The sequence below is a fragment of the Musca domestica genome, unplaced genomic scaffold, assembly GCF_030504385.1.
Source record: "Musca domestica strain aabys unplaced genomic scaffold, Musca_domestica.polishedcontigs.V.1.1 90, whole genome shotgun sequence".
In the NCBI taxonomy this organism is placed as follows: domain Eukaryota; kingdom Metazoa; phylum Arthropoda; class Insecta; order Diptera; family Muscidae; genus Musca; species Musca domestica.
This window is the reverse complement of record NW_026712436.1, coordinates 1309837-1333525: the sequence shown is the minus strand read 5'-3', so window position 1 is coordinate 1333525 and position 23689 is coordinate 1309837. Positions and strand designations below refer to the sequence as shown.

At 34.3% G+C, this 23689-nt stretch overlaps 1 protein-coding gene across 14 annotated transcripts in view; it reads left to right on the top strand.

Moving 5' to 3' along the window:
* LOC101899622 (supervillin) overlaps positions 1-23689 on the top strand; it is a 668298-nt gene that overhangs the window by 442207 nt on the left and 202402 nt on the right. For 12 of the 14 annotated variants that reach the window (XM_059131927.1, XM_011292396.3, XM_011292394.3 and 9 more), the window contains one exon: positions 5815-5904. In XM_059131927.1, the coding sequence (XP_058987910.1) occupies positions 5815-5904 (90 nt within the window). Of the gene's footprint in view, positions 1-5814; positions 5905-14137; positions 21161-23556; positions 23592-23689 lie in introns of those variants that run through there. The other 2 variants (XM_020035236.2, XM_059131929.1) reach the window with 2 other exon arrangements.

The window sequence follows — 23689 nt, the reverse complement described above, 5'->3', positions numbered from 1 at the left end:
TTGTAAAGAATCGCTGACTTGTTTCGCAAGTTATGACAGAAATAAGTATTGGAAATTGTGACCCTTTGTGGGAGAGATACAAGAATGGTTTCGCAGATATATGTATATCAACTTCACATGTTTATATCTTATAATTTTGAATAGATGGATGGATTTGGATGCTTATTTCGCTTTCTTTCAGCGTTTTGTGTTTCAATATCTTAAACCCTTTGTGTGGGAGAGGTACCAGAAGAAATGGTCCGATCTCCACCATCTTTATAACAGATCTTGTGTTGATAGAAATATTGAGATGTATCAAGTCTATATGGAATCGGACGTTATTTTCGCGTTTTATGAGCTTCATGGATACTCAAAATATTAACACTTTGTGGAGGAGGTAACAGAAGGAGTGGGCCAAAATATCCCATCTTCACAACAGATCTTGTGTTAGCAAAAATGTTTGTAGGTGTGAAATTTGAAAAGAGTTGAATGCTTATTTGGCTTACTTTGAACGTTTGGTTTCCCAAAATCTTTAACCATTAGGGGGAAGGTATCAGAAGAAATGGTCCGATCTCTACCATTTTATAACAGATCTTGTGTTGATAGAAATATTGAGATGTGCCAAGTCTGAATAATAATCGGATGTTAATTTGGTGTTTTATAAGCTCCATGGATATTCACATTTTCAATCTTTTGTGCGGGAGGTACCATAAGAAGTGAACCGATATATTCCATCTTAGCACCAGACCTTGGGTTAATTAAATTATTGGGATGTGTGAAATTTGAAGACAACCGGACTCTTTTATCACATTGTATAAAAGTTGCAATTATTTAACATTTTGACCCTTAGTAGGGGAGGTACTTAATAGAGTGGACCGATATCGTCCATTTTCGCACGATATCTAGCACTGATGCAAATATTTGGATTTGCAAAGATGGAGCGAAACCCGATTATCGTTTCTCTTTCTGTGCAGAAAATATATTTTTTGAAAATGTCGACATTTTTTAGGGGAGGTACCATAAGAAGTGGACCGATATATTCCATCTTAACACAAAACCTTGGGTTAATAAAATTATTGGGATGTGTGAAATTTGAAGACAATCGGACTCTTACATCACATTTTAAAAGAGTGGTAATTATTCAAAATTTTGACCCTTTGGGGTCTGTGCAGAAAATATATTTTTTGAAAATTTCGACATTTTGTGGGGGAGTTACCAGAAGGAGTGGACCAATATTGTCCATCTCCGAACTCGATGTAAGTTTGACAAAAATATTACGATGCATCAAGTTTGGACTAAATCGAATACTACCTTCGAGAGTTATCGTGCGCATCAGCCAGATAGACGGACGACGGATATCGCTAGATCGACTCCAAATGTCCTGAAACGGACTTTGCCCAAAGAGGCCTAGGGTCTAGAATCGTTATTTCGACTCTCTAGCCTAATGGCTGAGGGTAGAAAAAAAAATAAATTTCGAAGGGGGGAACTTACCCTCATCCAAGTTATTTTTTTTTAACCTCCACCTTGACGGAATGACAAAATTAATATACCCTCCTTATATTAATTTCGTCATTCCGTTTGGTAAAACAACTTGTATTGTGTCTAGGATGGTTGGTATTGAAAATTAGATATATTGGTTCACGTTTTGGTATAGTCCCCATATAACGGTACCTCCCGATATTCGGTATTTTTTATAATTTTCGTCACATTTTTTCACGGATTTGTCTAAAAATTGGTATTTGTAGGTCATAGTGGGTTCAAGCTCCGGTGGCGGAACATTGTATATATAGGTCCACCATTTTGTATATCTCGCATATAATTGTACTTCCTGATATTCGTCATTTTTATGTTTTTTGTCACATTTTTTCACGGATTTGTCTAAAAATTGGTATTTGTAGTTCGCAATGGGTTCTAGCTCCGGTGGCGGAACATAGTATGTATAGGTCCACGTTTTGGTATAGCCCCCCATATAACGTACCTAACCTTATTCGGTCGATTTTTGCCACATTTTCCCACGGATTGGTCTAAAAATTTGTATTTGTAGTTCATAATGGATTCTAGCTTCGGCGGCAGAACATTGAAAATGTAGGTCCTCGTTTTCCTATACCGCACATATAACGATACCCACCGATCTTCGGCATTTTGATAATCCAAGTCACATTTACCCACGAAATTATTTCAAATTTGGTATTTAAGAAGATTGGGAAGATGACAATCCTTGAAGTATAAAATTGTCTGTAGAGGTTCCCGTTTTGGTATGGCCCCAAATAACGGCTTCACCAAACAGTCCTACTGGCATTTATAGTTTAAAGTAGAATACGTTACAATTCAGATAATTTTATATAATTTTTTTTCTCTTCCCAAAAATTGGAGGGTATTAAAAGTTCAGCCCGTCTAAACTTAATGTTTGTTTTACTTGTTTTTCGATGAAAACTTTCATAACGCCAATACACGTGTCTTCTATTTTTAGCTCTACTTTCATAACCAGTAGTTTTTTTTCTGTAATTATTGAAGACATTGAATTTTGTCACAAAGTCTTATCTATAATCTGCGAATAACAGTTTCTAAGTAATGATTTATTAAAAAACATTTCCTTTTGCAAATTATAGATTAGGTTTTATCTATAACGTAATAAAAGAAAAAAATAACGGAAACCCGTAATTGGACAGGTAGTAAAAAATTATTAGAGTTACTAAGAATTTGACACACATTTTCAAGACGCAATAAAACAAAGGGCCTTATCTTATTAGTGTTCATTGTAAATTTGTTACAAAACACCCTTGACCGAATTTCACAAAATATAAGCAAACTTCGGAAATTTGGTCAAGAACATAATGAAAATATAATTGGTTATTAATTGATTTATGATGTATAATAAAACTTTACGGAAATGAACCAATGGGCAGACGTGTTGAGAAATCTAAAATAAAGGGAATTACCCAGCAAAAAAATTATTACAAATCGGTTTACCAACCTATAGTTGTTAGTTTTTTTTTTTTTGTTCATTTAATGTAAAATAAAACTTCTGCAAAAATTTAAGTATGTATTATCTGTGGGCATCGCTCTAGCTTCCGAACGAACTAGAGTGGGTTAATAAAATTTTACTTAATAGCATGTTTCCATTGGAAACCGAACAACGTTGTTCGCTCTCAGAATTAGGTACACGAATTAACCCGTTCATACGGCACGATTCGTAATTCATAGTAAATAATTCCTTTTTTCAAAAATTTTGTTTCTTGATTTTAATGGGAATTTATACTAAAATACATTAAATTCTCACTAATATGAATAAAAGAAATGATTGTTTTTCTCCCAAATATGTATTATATCAATAATTTTATAATTTTCATTCACGTTTTCAACTTTTTGTGTAAATCTTGACATTTTGAACATATTTTTGTGTTTTTCCATTTTTAAATTCTACTGGAGAGACATTTGTCAAACATTTTTTCTGCCAATAGAAACATTTTGAAAATATTGCCTCTTTTGTTTGCAGTTTTCTGTGGAAATTTCATCTCGTGGACCAAATGCGTACTTCGAATGAGAGAGAAAACAAAATTTACTTTCGTTTGAATGTACATACGCCATTCAACATTGTAGTTTTCATACATAATTTTCAGTCTTCCCAAAAATTTTTTAAATTTTCATTAAATTTTTCTATTTTTAATTTTAAATGTCATAATTTATTTTTTCGATAAATGCTCTCATTTGTTAGGGATGGGACATATTTTTTCGTTGTTCTGAGAGTGATTTGAATTGAACAACGTACAAATATGAGTGTTCGCTCAGGAAATTTTGTGTGAAGAATTAGGTAGTTTTTTCATAGTTAAAGGTCAAACAACGAATAGAGAGCGAATCAAGTGCAGTGGAAACGCCACATAAATGTGTGTCTTGTCAGCCGAATTTTGTTATTGAAAATGGGGTATATATTGTTTCGAATTTCGTGTTTGAACTTCCTAATAGGTACTACAGCCTGTGGCAATAAATTGTCCATGCAAGTCCAGGGGCTGGATTCTTGTTCTATGAAAATATGCAATGAAAAATATTTCCTTTATAAAATTTTTCATTTGACATTTCTTTTCTTTATAAAAGTTTTCATTTCACATTTTCATAGAACAAGAATTGAGGCCCAGGTCTTCGTATAGCCCACATACATGCATAGATGCAATATTCGCCGACATAGATGCAATATTCACCGAAATTGTTTTAAATTTCGTATATGAAATTCCTAATGGGTACTAAAGTCTGTGACCGAATATTGTCTATGCAGGTCCAGGTCGGTACCTCCCTATATTCGGTATTTTGATGATTTTATGTACATTATTCACCGGCATTTTTTCAAGTTTCGTATTTGAATATTGTAATGGTCAATGACAAAAATTTCCTGTGTAGGTACTCGTCTTCGTAGGGACCCCAATATTATGGCAACCGCTTCATTCGGTAATTTTAAGATTTTAACGGATTTTTTTTTAATTTCCAAATTCGTTCCACAGAGTGGTGGGCATTTACGATCCTGTTTAAAAGGAATTTTGAGTAATTTTTGGAAAAAAAATACCTGCTTTGTAAACTTACTTTAGGGTTAAAGTTTCTAACCAAAGTAATTCTCGTATGTTTATCTGTAATATTGCCAAAGACCTATAAATTTTTAATTCGCTTTGTTTATAGAATTGTTGGTCTTTGCAAAAATATTTTTTAACCTATTTTCTTTTTTACAAAACTGGGTTCTACAGCTCATACACATTTCTGGTTTTGTTTCACTGTTCAACATATTCAGCTTGGTCTATATTTTGACTATGAATCATCTTACAAACGAACAAAGCTTGTAAATCATTGAATTTTATTATCAAATGAGCGATCTGTTAAAAAAGTTAATAGGGCACTTCTTCCACTCAGATGCGAGACTCATTTTTAGCCCAATGGGTACAAAAATAGGCAGAGTTGCCGATTTTGCAGTGAAGATCAGCCAGAAACAATGCACCCAGAAAAAGTAAAAATTTGGTGCGTTTTAGGGCTGGTGGCATCATTGGACCATACTTCTTGAAAGATGCTGCGAATCGTAACTGTGAACCGTGACCAAAGGGCAGAGATTGATTTGCATGACGTGTGGTTTTAGCAGGAAGATGTCACATGCCAAACAGCACGCGTAACAAAGGACGTTCAGAACTTGTCGCCTAGATAGACGATTTAACGCCCCTAGGCATTTTTTGTGAAGCTATTTTAAAGCACATGTCTATACAGACACGGCCAAATTAAGCCTGGAAATAAGTATACCAAATTTGATCGAAATCGGTTCAGATATAGCTATAGCTCCCATATATATTTTTCATCCGATTTGATATTTTTGTCCTCCGAAGCCGTAATATGCGCTCTGTAACAACGGTATTTGGAGAAATATATCAAATACAGCACAGAAATCGCTCCCATATATATCCTCGTCCGATTGGCTTATATTGTGCACCAAAAGTGTAATATTACACCAAGTGGGATGAAATTGGGCACTTACGACCAAATTGTCCAAAATGTCAAATTTGTTAAAAATCGATTAAGACATAGCTGTAGCTCCCATATATATTGCTCATGTAATAAATCACATATTTTTTTTTCTTTTATATGAAGTTCTACTAAATATACAAAGGGATGTTAGATATCATAAAGACATTCTTTACTGTTTTTTTTTGTGTGTTGAAAGACTTCCATATGTCTCTTAAAGTATAACCTTTTGAATTTTATAGCGAAAGACATGTCCATATATCTTTCTATATAAATATAACTTATAGAATTACATCTATTAAAAATCTAACCCAACATTTCTTATTTTCTTTTCTGTATTTCCAGTACCGCGTCGTTTGTCACCTTCTCCAGCTGCGAACGCCGATGAACCACGTACACCCAATAATCCACCTCTGAATCCGGATGAAGAAATCGGTATGTTTATATTGAACAGTTTTCAAATACGGCCAATGCCTGAAATCAATAATAATACCAATAATCCCCCAATTCCCTGCCTATTATTTTGCAACAACACTAACCATAATTTTCATTTGGCCAATGTTTTTTTGCAAAATCCGAATTCTTCCAATAACCTCCCGATAATTCGAATGTTTACGAATGCAAAATTGACGTTGTCGTTGTTGGTATTTTTATTTCATGGACAAAATGTGTTTTTATTTTCCGTTTGCTCATTGAATGCAATTTTTGTTGTTATCGTTGTTCTTGTTATTGTTGTTATTCTTGTTTGTTTGCAGTTATATTATTTGTTATTGTTTTCTTAAATACTACTACTACTACCACTACTACTAATCTTGAAGTGAAACCAAAAAAAAAAAAAACAATAAAAAAATTAATAAAAAAATAATCAACGAAAACCACATAGAAAATATGATTATAAATCAAAAATTAAATACACATACATACATATGTACGTATGTGTATGAAATCTCAACAAATTCTAGTTGCTATATCAAGAAAATGTACGATCGAAGGGCAAAGCTAAGGCAAGTAATAAAACTGATTAAAATTTGTGTACGAAGAGGGTGTAGCGTGTGAAAAAAATATATCAATATTAGTCCATGTCCATACAGGGTGAGATTAAAAAAAATGCAACAAAGTCAAACGTCATAAATTTTACATTTTTTTTTTAATTTATTGAATGAAAGCAAAAAAGGCGGAAATGGCATCAAATTTTAGAATAAGTGTAGATTTGTTTGAATTGGTCACCTTTGACACGAATTATGGCCCGAATGTTGCTCTGCGGTATTTTGGCCCATTCACGGCGAAGTGTCGAAATGATCGACACTTTGGTATTTTTTAGTGCCAACCTTGCTTTCCAAAATACTCCAAACACAATAGTCCAACAGATTAGTATCCGGAGATTTTGGTGGCCATTTAGCTCTGGAAATCAAACGAGGAACCTCATTTTGTAACCATTCTTGGGTGGCGCGTGTTGATTCCTGTTGGAATGTCCAAGATCTGCGGCCAAAATATTTGCGTGCCCAAGGCTTTAATACACCCTCTAGAATATTTTCGCAATAATATTCGACATTTATTTTGATGTCACGGTCGTTTTATACGAGCGGAGAGCGACCATCGGCTGTTATGGCGGTCCATCGCTATGGCCGGTGCTTGAGTTCTGGTGACCAACCGAAGGTGCATATTTTCAGCTGACCTCTCTGGCAAGTAAACACGATAATTTTGTTTGTTTACAAACTGCTGGACAACGAGTGTTTTCTCATCGGAGAAAACCAAACTCGGCAGTTCACAACTTTCGGTCAAGCGAAACAACTCTTTACCTCTTTTGAGTCTATTTTCGTTCTGTTGCGGTGTAAGTTCTTGCACTTTTTGGAATTTTAATGGTTTTACCCCGAGCTCATTTTGCAATATTTGCCGAATTGAATATTGCGATATGTTCTGCTCACGAGCCATTTTTCGGCCACTGTGACGCGGGTTTCGATCAAGTCGCTTCTTTACTTTTCGAACAATTTCTGTAGATGTTGCTGTTTCCTTCCGTCCACTTCTTTGACAACGGGCTACGCTACCAGTACCACGGTAACGCTTGTAGCCACTTGTGGTTTTCCAGCCAAATATAAAGAAATCATCTTATCACGCTTGAATTCCATCACAAATAACTTTTTTTCTGGAAAATTCTCACCACTGGAATAATTTTAACAGCTGTCGGACGAGTGGCTTTGAAATGACAACAGTCTGAAGTTGGTTGCAGTTTTTTCATCTCACCCTCTATTTGTGCCGTGTAAGCAATATTCTCCAAACGATTTAGCTGAATATCTGTATTTTGGTTTCTTCGGATCTAGAAAACCTGCGACTTATGCTCTTCTTTTACAAAACCACAGATTTTTGCTTATTTTTTCTACACATCGAAATTCGTCAACATTATTCCACAATATTTGTATTCAATATTAATTTTAGATATTAAATCATGCATAAAATTCCAACCAAATGAATATTAATATTCAAAAAGTTTTTTAACCTTGAAATTATATTCATTTCATAATACTGTGCCTTATGCCGTCGAAAATGGCAAACTAATAAATTAATATTTAAATGTTCCAAAAAAAAACAATGGTGAGAAATTATAATCAAATTGAGCTATAAAATATTGATCTGAAATCGTGTTTTGTTAATACCGAATGACATATAAGTAGCGTTACTTTTTATGAGACTTTGAAATGGAAAGGTTTAGAAATAATGGCGTTTCATGGAGGAGTTCTGTTAGAGATGATATTATCTATGGTTACAGATTTTTATTTTATTCAGAAATTCATAATGAAATTCGATTTGGAATGTTTTGTCTTTTGACCCTATCCCCAAAAACGAAGTTTGTTAGGAGATATTGTCTCTGAAAATTATAATTATGTGAACGTTTGTGGCGAATTGGGAAAATGTGCCAAAATTGTCAGAAATATCTTTATTAAAAAAACATGTAAAAAGTTGTAAGTTCGGCCGGGCCGAACTTCAAAAACAATCAAATCCGTTAAAAATTCTAAAAATATGAGGACTATACGAAGACGTGGACCTGCGCAGACAATTTTCTGTCCTAGGCTGTAGTATCCACTACGAACTTCAAATACCAAATTTGAAACAATTCCGGTAAATAATCTCGCTGAAATCATCAGAATACCGAATATCGGGAGGTACCGTTGCATGGGGGGCTATACGAAGACATGGACCTGCACAGACAATCTTCTGTCATAGGCTGTAGCATCTATTAAGAACATAAAATATCAAATTTGAAACAATTCCGGTGAATAATGTCGCTAAAATCATGAAAATACCGAATATCATGAGGTACCGTTATATGAGGGCTATACCAAAACGTGGACCTACATGGTCCATTTTCAATACCAAATATTCTACAGAGATAACAAACATTTGAGTAAAATTTTATCAATATACTTCATTTCGTTCGGAAGCTAGAGTGATTTCCACAGACGGATAGACGGACGGACATCGTTAAATCGACATAGAGTTGCTGATATTTCGAGGTGTTACAAACGGAATGAAAAACTTAATATACCCTCCATACTGGAGGGTAAAAAAGCCCTCAGCCATATGGCTAGTTATAACCTCAGCCATATGGCTATGGAGGGTATTCATCATTTGATAAGGCCAAAACGTGCCTCATCGAAATAACGGTTTTGAAGAATAGGTCTATTTGGACCAAATCCGTTCCAGGACATTTGGGGTCGATCTAGCGATGTCCGTCCGTCCGTCCATCTGTCTGGCTGGTGCGCATGATAACTCTCGACGGGAGTATCCGATTTGATCCAAACTTTGTACACCGTAATATTATTGTCAAACTTAGGTCGAGTTCGGAGATGGACAATCTCGGTCCACTCCTTCTTGTACCCCCCCCCCCACAAAATGTTCACATTTTAAAAGAAAATAATTAACTGCACAGAAAGAGAAAGGATAATCCGATTTAGCTCAAACTTTGCAAATCTTAATACTTGCATCAGTGCTAGTTCAGGTGCGAAAATGGCCTATATCGGTCCACTCCATCCAGTACCTGCCCCAAAATTTTGAATAATTTTAACTCTTATAAAATATGATGTAAATGTCCGATTGTCTTCAAATTACACACATCACAATATTTTTATTAATCCAAGGTCTGATCTGAAGATGGAATATATCGGTCCGCCCCTTCTGGTACCTCCCCCACAAAGGGTCAAAATTTTGAATATTCGTGAAGGCTATAAAACACGAAATTAACATCCGATTCCATTCAGACTTGGCACATCTCAATATTTTCATCAACACAAGATCTGTTATAAATACGGTAGAAATCGGACCATTTCTTCTGGTACCTCCCCCACAAAGGGTCAAATTTTGAAAAACCGAAACGATCTTAAAATCCGAAATATGCATCCGGCACTCTTCAAATTACATACATCACAATATTTTTATCAACTCAAGGTCTGGTGTAAAGATGGAATATATCGGTCCACTCCTTCTGGTACCTCCCCCACAAGGGGTCGAAATTTTAAATATCCACGAAGGCCATAAAACGCGAAATTAACATCCGATTCTGTTCAGACTTGGTACATCTCAATATTTCCATCAACAGAAGATCTGTTATAAAGATGGTAGAGATCGGATCATTTCTTCTGGTACCTCCTCCACATAGGGTTCAAGATTTTGAAAAACAAAACGCTTAAAGAAAGCGAAACAAGCATCAAACTCTCTTCAAATTTCGGACATGCAAATATTTTTGCAAACGCAGGACTTGTTGTGAGGATGATATATATATGCGAACCCCTTCTGGTACCTAACCCACATTTTCTATACTTTTATCTGTCATAACTTGCGAAACATGTCAGCGATTCTTTTCAACTTGCTATATCTAAATATTAATCGAATTGGAAAATATTGGCCTACTGCTTTGGAAACTCCCCCCATAAAGGGTCAACAGTTTAAATATTCAGAACTCAAGGCTGGGGGTATATATCAGTCGGCAAAATCAACTGATACTATTTTGCCAAAAGATTTCCCCGATTTTTGCCAGTAATATTGTCAAAGACATTATATTTCGAATATTTTTCAATAAATGTGAAAATTGGGCGAAACTTCCCCGCCCAAATCCCAAATACCCGAATTTCATATTTTTAGCTCTCACAGTGTAATGTTACTATGCTCCTTGTTTGTTTCTTCTTCTTAAAAATAAAATCTGCCACATTGATTTGAGCACAAATCTAGTACTTCATTTCATGCATTATTTGTTTGCATTATTGTTTCTTTGGGATTTTTACGTTTACTACATTTACACAATTCACAAAAAAAAAAAAAAACAATAATTACATAAAAATATTTATGTTGCGCATGCGCTTGCTTCTATTTTATTTTACCTTTTGGTATGTTTTTAATATTTTTTATGACTTACTCACTTACCTGCCTACCTGTTTGCTTGCCGCCTGCCAATCGTATCATGTTTGTTTTTCTTTTCTCAAATTGGAAATTCAAACTGGGGAATTGAATAATTATACAATTTGGCTAGGGAAACACAAATCCACACACACACACACATTTAAACAATCTACATTCACATACCAACAATTGAAAACATAATAAAGGAATTCCAATAAAAAAACTAAAAACATTACAACTATATATTTCTACCTATCATTTCGAACGAATTACCCAATTATTTTTTTCCGTAAATTTATGATTTTTCGGTTTCGTTTGAAACGACTTTTGTTTGCATGACTTCATGTGTGTTTGTGTAGGTGTGCATGCATGCATGTGTGTGTGTATTTTCACATAAACAAATATGTAAATTAATTAAATAAAACTATGGCAATGGATATGTGGTTTTTTACAATGTCATATTGAAATCAGAACGTATGGAAGACATTTTGTAAAGAAAATATAAATTTCAATTTTTTAAGAAAATTAAACAAACCATTTAATGTGGGGTGAGTAAATATTTATTTTAGCAATAACGAAATTTGACCTTGCGAATATCCAGTGTTTTTTCTTTTGTGAAATGGAAGTGAAATAGTGGAATACCTGGTTCTCTGCAATCATTAAAACTACAAATGACCTTTAATTTTTTATGAAAGACTAACTGAAAAGATCCACTTTATGTGGGTCTTTATGTTATTTCCATTTGGAAGCATTGGCCGACATAAACATCGGGTAATTTGAATACTAATACTTTTTTATTACAACAGAATTATACAACTCGATTTTAGAACGAGTCAAGGTTGTGAGAGCTGTGTGTCCTCAGCCTATAACCGTTTTCATAAATACAATTTTGAGCTATGTAAGGCCCTCCCAAATTTTTTAACATAATTTTCCTGAATTTAGTAAAGTATATGTAGAGTCCACCAAATAACTTGTTTATACCCTCCGCCATAAGGAGGAGGTAATATTAACTTTATCATTCCGTTTGTTACACCTTGGATCATAAATTTTAGACCCCACATCTGATCCGTATAAAATTCTTGTCGTCCGTCTTTGGAAATTACTCTAGCCTCCGAACGAATTGGAGTAGGTTGATAAAATTATACTCAAATGTGTGTTTGGTCTGCAGGACTTTTGGAATTGAAAATTGGCTATATAGGTCTACGATAATTCAAAATTGATTCAAAATTCGTATTGTAAGTTTTTGATGGGTACTACCGCCTGCAACGGAAAATTGTCTATGTAGGTCGATATTTTCGTTCTGCGACAGAAAACTGCGTATACAGGTCCATGCCTTTGTATAGAGCCCACTATAGCGGCAACTCTCTATAGGATGAGATTAAAAACTGCAATAAAGTCAAACGCCATAATTTTTAAATTTTTGTAAAATTTTATTGAACGAAAGCAAGAAATGTCGGAACTAGCATAACATTTTAGAAAAGGTTTAGATTTGTTCGAATTGGTCACCTTTGGCACGAATTATGGCCTTCAAACGGCCAATGAAACCGTTACACGCTGCCCGAATGTTGCTCTGCAGTGATCGACACTTTTGTATTTTTTAGTGCCAACCTTGCTTTTCAAAATACTCCAGACACAATAGCCCGACGGATTTGTATCCGGAGATTTTGGTGGCCATTGTGCACTGAAAATGAAGCGAGATACCTCATTGTTAGCCATTCTTGAGTGGCGCGTGCTGAGTCCTGTTGGAATGTTCAAGGTCTGCGACCAAAACGTTTCCGTGCCCAAGACTTTAATACACCCTCCAGAATATTTTCGCGATAATATTCGGCATTTATGCCACATTCTGACTCCACGGTCGCTTTATACGAGAGAGTGACCATCGGCTGTTACGGCCCACACCATCATCATGGCCGGCGCTTGAGTTCTGGTGGCCAACCAAAGGTGCACATACTATGGTGGAGGGTATAAAATTGTACCTCAAATCTCCTTCCTCCGCACCGAGAGAGAGAACCTCATGCAAATCTTAAGATTCGGTTTTCGTCTCGACGTTTATGAGTTAGTCCAATAATCTTAAATCCCTTAAAATGTATAATGAATCTCTTAAACTATAAACTACCAAAGATCTATATCACTCTTTTTTATGTGCATACATCAAGCCCCCAAAAGTATGCATCCAAAAATTGCCTCTTCTTGTCTCAAAAAAATATTTTTTTTTCAAATTTAAAAAAAGAATATTTGAGTACTTCAAAATGTATTTTATCAGTGGTTTAATTAAATTTGAACTCGGCGAACAATAACTGTCACACAACTTTTGTTCAGAACTTCTCGTCACGTTCTATTATCTTTTGTTGATGGAATTTCAACACGCTCACTCGCATTCGCATTCGAATGTTGGAGCACGGCCAGACCCCCACGACGACGAAGTCATTGCCATCGATGAGAATAGGCAACTGAGATGACGTTACTAATGATTATGATGATGATGCATCTTTGGGTTTTGGTTGGAAAAAAAGTATAGAACTCAACAATGGGATTTGCAACAAAACTTCTATTGAGGAAGAAAATCTAGAAAAAAAAGAATAGCAGAACTCTATGAAAAGAAATTAAAACGAATGGAAAGAATTTTATCAAATGCTATAGAAAACTATGATTAAGACGCCAAGCGATGTTCAAGTGCACACTCAAACACACACACACATACACCCGCAAGTGACAAATCCCAGCTAACACTTCCTTAAAGGCCGACGTGGTGGCTGCCTGTAGTTCAGGCAGCCAGCAAAGCGTAGAACTCAGATTAAAGAAAGAAAAAAACCCAAAAAGGCGATAAATATGCGTGCATTATGTCGTCTGACTGGCTGACTGACTGCCTGGATTGTATGTATGCGTGTATGTGTGTGTGTGTTATTGTTTGTGGGTGGTAGTGCGAGGCCTGTGACGCCAATGAAAATCTTTTATCTTGAAATTCCAAAAACACTAACCATAACCATAAATGCAGTTGAGTAGTTAAACATTTGTCAATTGCAAGTCAGTGAGTAAAGAAGGAGGAAGAGTAACACAACGAACCTCGAAAATACGATTCGAAATATTATAGAATTTTTAGTAATCGAAAATAATAGTGAAGTAAACAAACAAGAACAATAACCGCAACAACAACAGCATTGTGAGCCTTAAGTGTAAAATGAGAACACGTAAGTCCTGCTGCCAACTTAGGCTTCTTATCAACCATGGAATGATGATAACTAATTGTTGAAATTGTCTTTATCACCTCTCCCCACTATAGAACCCTCTTCATTGCCTGTCTCGGAACGCTTGAGATTTTTCAGTAGTCTCAGTGAATCACATAATCGCAATTCCGGCTCCTATACACGAAGTCCGCCCTTGGGTTGCATAGAACGCAGCTCCAGCCTGAGTTCGTATGGTGGCTATTTTATGCCCACCACACCCAGAAGTAGTACCAGCCAAAGTAGTGCCAGTGTTACGCCCACACCCATGGAATGTGGTGGATCATCGTCACAGCAGCAGCAGCAACACCAACAATGGCCTGTCACACTCGCGGAATCGCCCACAATTCTTAAGCGAGACTTGGCAGCAACAACCTCCCAAACAGATGGCCAATGCCAAAGTTATCAGCTGCAAAAGAATGCCACAATACATGATTTCAGCGATTCCCGGGAGGTCATTAAGGCCGATATTGTGAAGACCTCACCATTTTTGCAAGCCACAAATCGGGTCAGCGCCACACCGGCCCATCTGGCTAATGCCGATACCACACCCACATCTACGCTCACACCCACCATGAAACGCATCAAACTGAAGACCATTGGTAAGCTAATGCTGCCCACCACCTTCCTCAACAATGATCGCAACAACAACCATACGAAGGAGAATAATGGCAGCTCTTCGGCCGGCAGTTCCACCACGACTAGCCTCAGCGAGCAGAACAGTGTGGACAGCAATGATTCGTCGTCACAACAGCCACCGAAGAAAATTGGAAAAATCAAATCTCCCTTCATTGAGAACTGCAATCAAATGCAACAGAACAAGGTTCAGCTGGGCAGTAAATGTATGAAATTTGATTATCGCAATCATGAGGGTGGCAACTCCACGGCCCTGTCATCTGTGGAAAATAGCAATGATCATCATCACCACAGCAACAATGTGGTGAGCAAATACTTCAATAATTCAGCAAATGGCCTTAGCAATGGCCATCATCACCAACAGGAAGATTCCAACACAGATTCCGGCAAAGAGAACATTGATACCTCCTCCTCCACGGGCGGCTGTATGCTGACAGACAGCAGCAGTAGTGCCACCACCTGTAAAACCACCCCCATTGGGGAGATACGACGAAAATTCACCCGAAAGGCCAACAGCAGCACCAATACACAATCGCTCAACACCAGCGGCCCGGCGGGCACACGCACCCAACTAACGCCCAAATCGGCATCCTTTACCGGTCCCCATTCGTCCTCGCCACAAATCGACAGTAAATATGCCAAATATTTTGGCATGTCGAGTAGCAGCAGTAAAACGCCTACCTCAGCGAATGGCACAGCGCCTCCTGCCTTGCCCAAACAACCGCCGCCACAATCCAACCAGCTTAACAATAAATCCGCCGATGCAAATGGCCCTAGCATTGAGATACGTTTTAGTTCACCACCTGCCGCCACCAATGAGGCTATTAATCACCATGTTAATCTATGGCAGAGTCGCAGTGCTGGCAGCAGTCGGCGGCTTAAGCGTAGTCTTACCTCCAATCTGGCCGAACTTAAGCAGTTCGAGGAGATTGTGGTCACCGAAAGAGAGTTGAAACAGGCAGCCAAAGAATTCGACAATCTGCTGTGTGGTGAATCGGTACTTCAGCAGCCCACAATGGTGGTGGAATTGGAGAAAATCTTTTCGAGCATTGTGTGATAGGCAAGGGCGGCGATGTCAACTCACGTGGACATTGTGTGCCACCGAGGGATTGAGTGTATCCTGTTGGAAGCAAGGCTTTCCATTTTCAAGTGATATTTAATATTTCAATTGTCTGTGTCTTTTATTTTTCTTTTTCTTCGTGGTGATGTTTGCTGTACGTGATCGTAATTTAATTTTCAGGTTTATGTTTGTATGTTTCTTGGGAAAACGAAAAGGAAAAGGATCCATTGTCGTATCCACCAACTGTCAAAAGTGTTTATTTACTCAAAATAGAAAATGTATGGAGAGGAAGAAAGAATTTAAGGCACTGAAAGGAGGAGAAGAAAAGTGGAACAAAAAACACCCAGAATGTTATGGTGATAAGGATTTCAATTCAGGCTATCAAAGGACTTGCCAGGGGAGGTTTGAAGTTATGAAAGACCAACGTGGGCTGTAAAAAATAAGATTTAGCATTCGTATCGATCTGTAAGCCTTATTGATATTTGAAATTAGCTCCAACGAAAAACTCTATTCAATTCAGGCTTTTAAAGCACTTCCCGAGGGAGTCCTAAAGTTATGAAAGACAAACCAATTTTAAAAATCAATTCGGTATAAATTCAATTTAGTATTCGTATCGATCTGTAAGCCTTATTGATATTTGAAATTGGTACGTTTTCAATTCAAAACAATTTCAAAAATCAATTCGGTACAAGTCCTATTTTGCTGTAAAGAAACATAATTGTGATTTGAACTTCAAAGAATGTCTAATCGCAAAAGTGTACAAACAGCTAACTTTATTGGCAAATAGTTATCAAAAGAAGTATTATTATGAAACTTTATATAGACCTTCATTCGGTATTTGAAAAATTATATTTTTCATTTAAGGAACGCCAAATTCTATGTGAATTTTTGAATTTGTGTATTGAATCAAATTTTGAAAAAGTCGCCTAGAATTTATGCTTTTCTTTGGCGTTTATTGTCATTCGACATACATACGCAGGCCAAAAATTGAAAGTATGAAAGCAATTCTATTTCATATACATCCACTCGAATAAATAAGGCTCCTTTTCTCAATTTTTTGAATTATAAAAATATACATATTTTTCGTACGGAAGATAACTCCGTTTCTCAACTCCTCCTAACTCCTCAAAAATAGCTCCACCTAGATATTCTTAAAACTCAGCCTATATTCTCACACAGAAATTTCTATTGAGAGAGCTGTACTACAGTGGAACCTTTCCCTTTGTGAATCCATTCTTAATGGGTGAAAATAAACTCCACAAATTCTCTGAATTTCATTACCCGCCTCTCAGTGCTGTTCGAAGTAAACTTTCCATTATTGCCTCCTCTATTCAAAATAAGAATATTTGTTTTACTCCCTTCTAAACTACTTTAAATTCATAATATTTTTTTATGGTAAAACTAAATTTTGTATTTTATTATTATTATTTTTTTTATCACATATCTATATTCATAGAAAAACAAATGTTTTATATATCATCCATTCTGTTTAAATTTAATGTATTTAAGCTATATATGTATGTATGTATTTGTGAGTGCAAAGCAAAGCAAAACAAGCAAAAAAAAAGAAACTTAAAAATTAAACTCTAATTAATTAATTTTATATCATTTTATAAAATCAGAGAGATGCTATAGCTTAGATTTGGGGGAAAGATTGGCAAATGATGTGCCTTATTAGACTCAAAAGTGAATAGAGTGGATCTTCCACAATTGCGGACATGAAATATTTCCCATACTGTACTCAGAATTCAAAGGGTTGAATATCAAAAAATTAGGGACACGATTTTAAGATTATTGTTGGTCTTATTTTTCCCTTATTACATTTTTTTCAGGATCGAAGGGTCAATTTCGGTATGTCGATTCGAAATTGAATTTGAAAAAAAAAAAAAAATCACAAATTCTATGAGCATTTTTCAAGTTAAATAAACATCGAAAATTTGAAAAACATGCAAGGAATGGGGGTTTTCTTTTGAGTTCACTTCCGAATCGCAATAAAAAACATTTACATTTCTACGAAATTTTCAGACACAAAATGTTTTTCTACCAGTTATCAGAATTCAAACTGTTAAATATCAAAATATTGGGTAGATGATATGAAAATCCACTTTTTGGGCTCAATTTTCCCCTGTACGAAATACCGTCATTCAAAAAAATATTTTATTCCCATTTCCCTACATCCTTGCAACTTTAATAAAAGCCTTGTCATTTTCTTTTATATCTTTATATTTTCAAAATTTCTCCTAAAGCTTTTTCTTTTTGTTAAGAAAAACGAATTTAGTATGAAACTTTTTTGATTTCACCTAATGGAAAATATCTACTTGATTTCAGATTTCCATGGACAAGTTTGTATTTTTCAGTAAAAAAAAAACTTTTTTCATTTTTTAAATGTAATAGTTGAAAATGAAATTTGAAAAATTTGCAATTATTACAATTAAATATATGGATAATTCTTTAAAGGCTTAATTATTGTTGCAAGTTATTATAAAAACGGTCGGATATTTCGAATATGGAAATTTGAGTTTGAAAAGGGAGGATGTGGGAGAGTCTCCCCAACAATGATTACCAAGAATTCGTAAAGATTTTATCCACTTTTCTTATCGAACATATCCAAATCTGCCACTTTTGGCAGATAAATTATATATTTTATACATTTTCATTCAAAAATTATCCAAGTTAGGTCAGATAAATTATCCGCATTTGATGGATAAATTTTCCACATTTGGTAGAAAAATTATCCACCTTTGGTGCATAAATTATCCAAAATTTGGTTAATGGATTATCCACTTTTAGTGGATAAAATATCCACATTTGATGGATAAATTATCCACGTTTGGTGGCTAAATTATTCAGTATTTGTGGATAAATTATCCACTTTTGGTGGATAAGTTATCAACTGTTTTTGGATAAACTATCCATGTTTGGGGGATAAATTATCCACTTTTCGTGGAATATTATCCTCGTTAGGAGCATAATTTATCCACATTGGGTGAATTATCCACGTTGGTTAAATTATCCTACATTTGGTGAATATATTATCCACTTTTGATGGATAAATCATCCACTTTTGGTGGATAAATCATCCACATTTGGTGGATAAATTATCCATATATAGTGGATAAATTATCCACGGTTTGTGGATAAATTATCAACATTTGGTGGATAAATTATCAACTTTTGTTGGATAAATTATCCATGTTTGGTGGATAAATTATCCACTTTTCGTGCATAGACTATCCCCGTTAATTATCCACACTATCCACATTGGGTGAATTATCCATGTTGGCTAAATTATCCACATTTGGTGGATAAATTATACACATATAGTGGATAAACTATCCACATTTGATGGATAAATTATCCACAGGTTCTGGATAAATTATCAACATTTGGAGGATAAATTGTCAACATTTGGTGGATAAATTATCTACACATAGTGGATAAACTATTCACATTTGATGGGTAAATTATCCGCTTTTTGTGGCTAACTTATCTACGGTTTGTGGATAAATTATCAACAAATAATTGATAAATTATCTATCTTTGGTGGATAAATTATCCACTTTATGTGGATAAATTATCCCCGTCAGGTGCTTAAGTTATCCACATTGCCTGAATTTTTCAAAATTTAGTGATAAACTATCCACATTCGTTGGAGAAATTATCCACTTTTTGTGGATAAATTATCCACAATTGGTGGTTAAATTACCCACAATTTGTGGTTAAATTGTCCACATTTTGTGGATAAGTTATCCATATATTGAGGACAATGTATCCCGAAAAAAGTTTAAAAATTATCCAAAATTGTAGATAATTATTCACATATCGATCAATTATCTTGAAAATGGTTTATTTATCATTTAAAGGTTTTGGATCTATTTATAAAATGGATAATTTAAACATAAATATCGGATACATGGTCCAAAAAGTTTGATAAATTTTCCTCAAGAAGTAGAAATATTTTCAAAAAATGTGGAGAATTAGTTAATTAGTTCTGGATAATACCTTCCCGATATGCCAAATAATGTGGATAAAACTGGATAATACCCAGATAATTCAGTAACTGGAGTAATAGCGACGGATGAAAAATATTCTTCTTTGAGATTTGAATATTATTGAGAATGGAATGATTCTTTGATAACGCTAGAATTTATAGGTAGTTTCAGTATCTTCAACAAAAGGTTCCGGTTTTTTTAATAACCCCGTATCTCAAAGAATCCTCAAGGGATGGATGAATAGTGTCCATATTTTAGGGGACAATTTTGGCGGTAGTAATTATTAGGTGGTAAAAACTTGTCCAATCCCCTTCTTTTTTTTCACTTTCAATACAGGAGACAATATTTGGAATTTTATATTTTCATATCGTAAATTGAAAACTTTTCTTTTTTCATTATTTACTTACTTTATTTTACTACATAAACTTGAAAAAAAAAACACAATTTTATGTATTTTACAATGCGGTGCTTTTGTTAATTTTATTAACATTAACAAAACAGATTTTTTTAATTATCAACAACAAAAAAGACAACATAAAAACTCAGAATATGAGTTTTTTTCATATAAATATATAAACAGAAATTAGCTCAATTTAGAGGAAACTATTTGCTAAGATTTTTTGAGAGTGAAAATCAAATGTTTTTTAAAAACGCAAATTTTGTCAAAACCCAATAAACAAACAAAACAAAAAATGGAACACAAAAAAGGGTCTAAAAGTTGTATTTTTTATTTAAAAAAAAAAAAAAATAATCCTTATAATATATAAAGAAATACAAATAAATAAAATGAAAACAGAAAAAACAATGCTGAACTCTAATTTTACGACAACAAAACGAATATTTAGATAAAAAATATATTAAACGAAAAAATACGATTTACAAAAGTAAAATAAGAAAAGCAACGAAAGTACATATGAAAAAAAAAAAAACATAAACACATTTTTAAACATTTTTAAAATATTAAATATTATTTGTTAATACCAACGTTATTATGATTAATCTTAATATTTTTTTTTCAAATTTATAATATATATATTTTTTCTGCTGTAAATTAATGTAAAATTATGTTCTTCTCTTTTTTTCTATTATCCTCTTGGGGCTCTCTAATAAAACATTTTTTTTTTTAAATAGTCTTAACATAATGAATTATTTTCTAAACATAAACACGTATTTATTTTAAATTTACAATACAATTACTGCAAATATTATCATCTTAAATAAAAAAAAACATCAACAATTTTAATTTAAATGTTGTTAACCCACGTGCTTAATTTTTTTTATTCCTGAATTAATTTAGTTATTTTAAATAATATTAACAATAAATAAATTAAATATGAACTAGAAATTAAATGTTATTTCGAGACTACAAGAAAATATATATATCTAAAGTTAAATGTAAATTGTTTGTGGTTTTCTTTATAGCATGTAAGGGACATAGGGGACAAAAATTTGTATTTGGTAATAAAAGTTGTTAAGAGATATTGAAATTCTCTGGCCTTTTCGATTTTATAAACTAAAAGTGGAATGCGTCTTTCGCGGTTATTTAAACTACAAATGTTATTATTAAATTTAAGGTCAAGGTTTTAAAAAATTGGAAATAACGCTTTACTTCTGACATCTCCTTTGGAAACTAATTTCCAAGATCGAATATTGATTTGAAATCTTGGTTTTTATAAAATACGCCCTTAACAAAAAATCGTGATTTTTTCAACCAATTTTCAAGGCAATTTTAAAGTCCATACCCTTTTAAATTTAAAGCCATAAAGGGTAAACGTATTAAAGGTTCCTCATACTAAAAGTATGAAAACGTTATTAGGGATTGGACGTACCCTTTAGCGTTTACCATCTAAAAATGTATTAAGGACTCCCTGGTCAATAATCGAGAAGTTCTGAGACGTCAGCAGGGTGTGACAACTAGTGGCCCGGGTCCTCTCTGAAATACCTATTTTTCTGCCATTTGTTTATTTTTGAAGGAACATTAATTTTTTGCTAGTTCGGCCCCGAAATAGTTTGGAAACAAATTTCTGTTTACGTTCCTGGCAGATTTTAAAAATTCTTTTTCAAAAAGAATTTTAATATATTTCACTCAAAATTATTCAAGGACTTCTAGGCTATATGTTCTTGGATTTTCTAAAAATATATTTTTTAAAGATCCTGGTCAAAATGGCTGGATTTTTTTTTAGAAAATTTTCAAAGACAGTAGATTTTCTAAAACAATTTTTCCAAGGGGTTTCTTAAAAACGGTGAAAAAAGGTGCATTTCAATAATTGATCCCTCTGTGGGGGAGGTACCAGAAGGAGTAAATCGATATAAGTCCTCTTCGCACCATATGTTGTGTTAGTAGAAATAATGGGATTTCGGATTTTATGCTCATTTTGGTTATTCAAAATGTTCACCCTTTGTGGGGGTGTATTCAGAAGGAATGGTCCGATCTCTACCATCTTTATAATATATCTTGTATTTATAGAAATATTGAGATGTCCCAAGTCTGAATGAAATCAGATTTTATTTTCGCGTTTAATTAGATTCATGCATATTCAAATTTTCGATCTTTTGTGGGGGAGGTACCAGAAGTGGACCGATATATCTTTTACCATTTTAACACCAGATCTTGAATTTGTAAAAGTATTGGGATGTGTGAAATTCTAAGACTATCGAACTCTTACATCACATTTTATACCTAGCACTGACGCAAATATTAGGATTTGCACAGTTGTAGCAAAATCAGATTAGCGTTCCTTTTTCTGTGCAGAAAATATATTTTTTGAAAGTTTCGACCCTTTGTGGGGGAGATATCAGAAGGTGTGGACCGATATTGCCCATCTCCAAATAATATATACCCTCTCTAGGCCATATTGCTGAGGTTATAAAAATGCGTGCTCTTTTAGAAAAGTTCATCGTGCGCTTCTTGTGTTCACGTAAAAAATATAAATTATGGAGTGAAGATCAGTATTGCAGAAACTACCAATGCATCCTGAAAAAGTCAAAGTTTGGTCTGATGACATCATTAGATCAAAGCTGAAACTGTGAATGGTGGACTTTGCTGTGAGATGATATCCAACCTTTTATTTTGTCAAAATGTAGTTTCAACAAGACGGTGCCACAGGCCACACAGTATGCCTAACAATTGACATATGAAGAGGCAAGGTCCTTTAACGCTTTATTTCATTTTTGGGCCCGGTCAATTTATGTCTCATAAAAAATCACCCTTTATGACTTTGAAATTTTACCATGCTCAAAATGAAATTTTGATCTAGAATATTTCATCCTTTCGCCCTATCCCCAATAAAAGAAATTTTAAGGTAGATTTTGACTCAGATTAGAAACGAAATGTTATGTTTACATCACATACTTAAATCGTCAGATTCCAAGGAATCTTAAACCGAACATTTAAAAAAAAAGAAGAAAGGGGAATCTTGCCCACCTGTATATAAATCTCTTTGCCATGTAAACTTTTAAAAAGCCGATACACCTGTCTTCTATTTGTAACTCTACGTCCTACTGGGGTTTTTGTAGTTTTTTTTTTGTCGCTCAATATACCAAAATAACTATTAGATCGGTAAGTATGTGTACCATCACTTTTCGAAGCACTTTATATTATGACCGTGTATATATGCATCCATACGTTTGGCTATATATTTTTTATTATATATTTATATTTTATATTTTTGCATGCCGTACTGAGACTTTTTTTGGAGATGATCTTCCAATGCCTATTTGAATTCAAATAATGTTTAACCCCCCCAATTAACCAAAAATGATTGCTTTGTGTTTCTTTACCCAAAACAAGCTATGCCAAAGGAATGATAATTTTGCTAATCGGCGGTAAGTCAAAAGCATGGAATGTGCCAAATAATCTTAACAATATCCCAGATTTCTATTTAATTTAAACATTTAAACATTAATTTATTTTCTTTATTCTC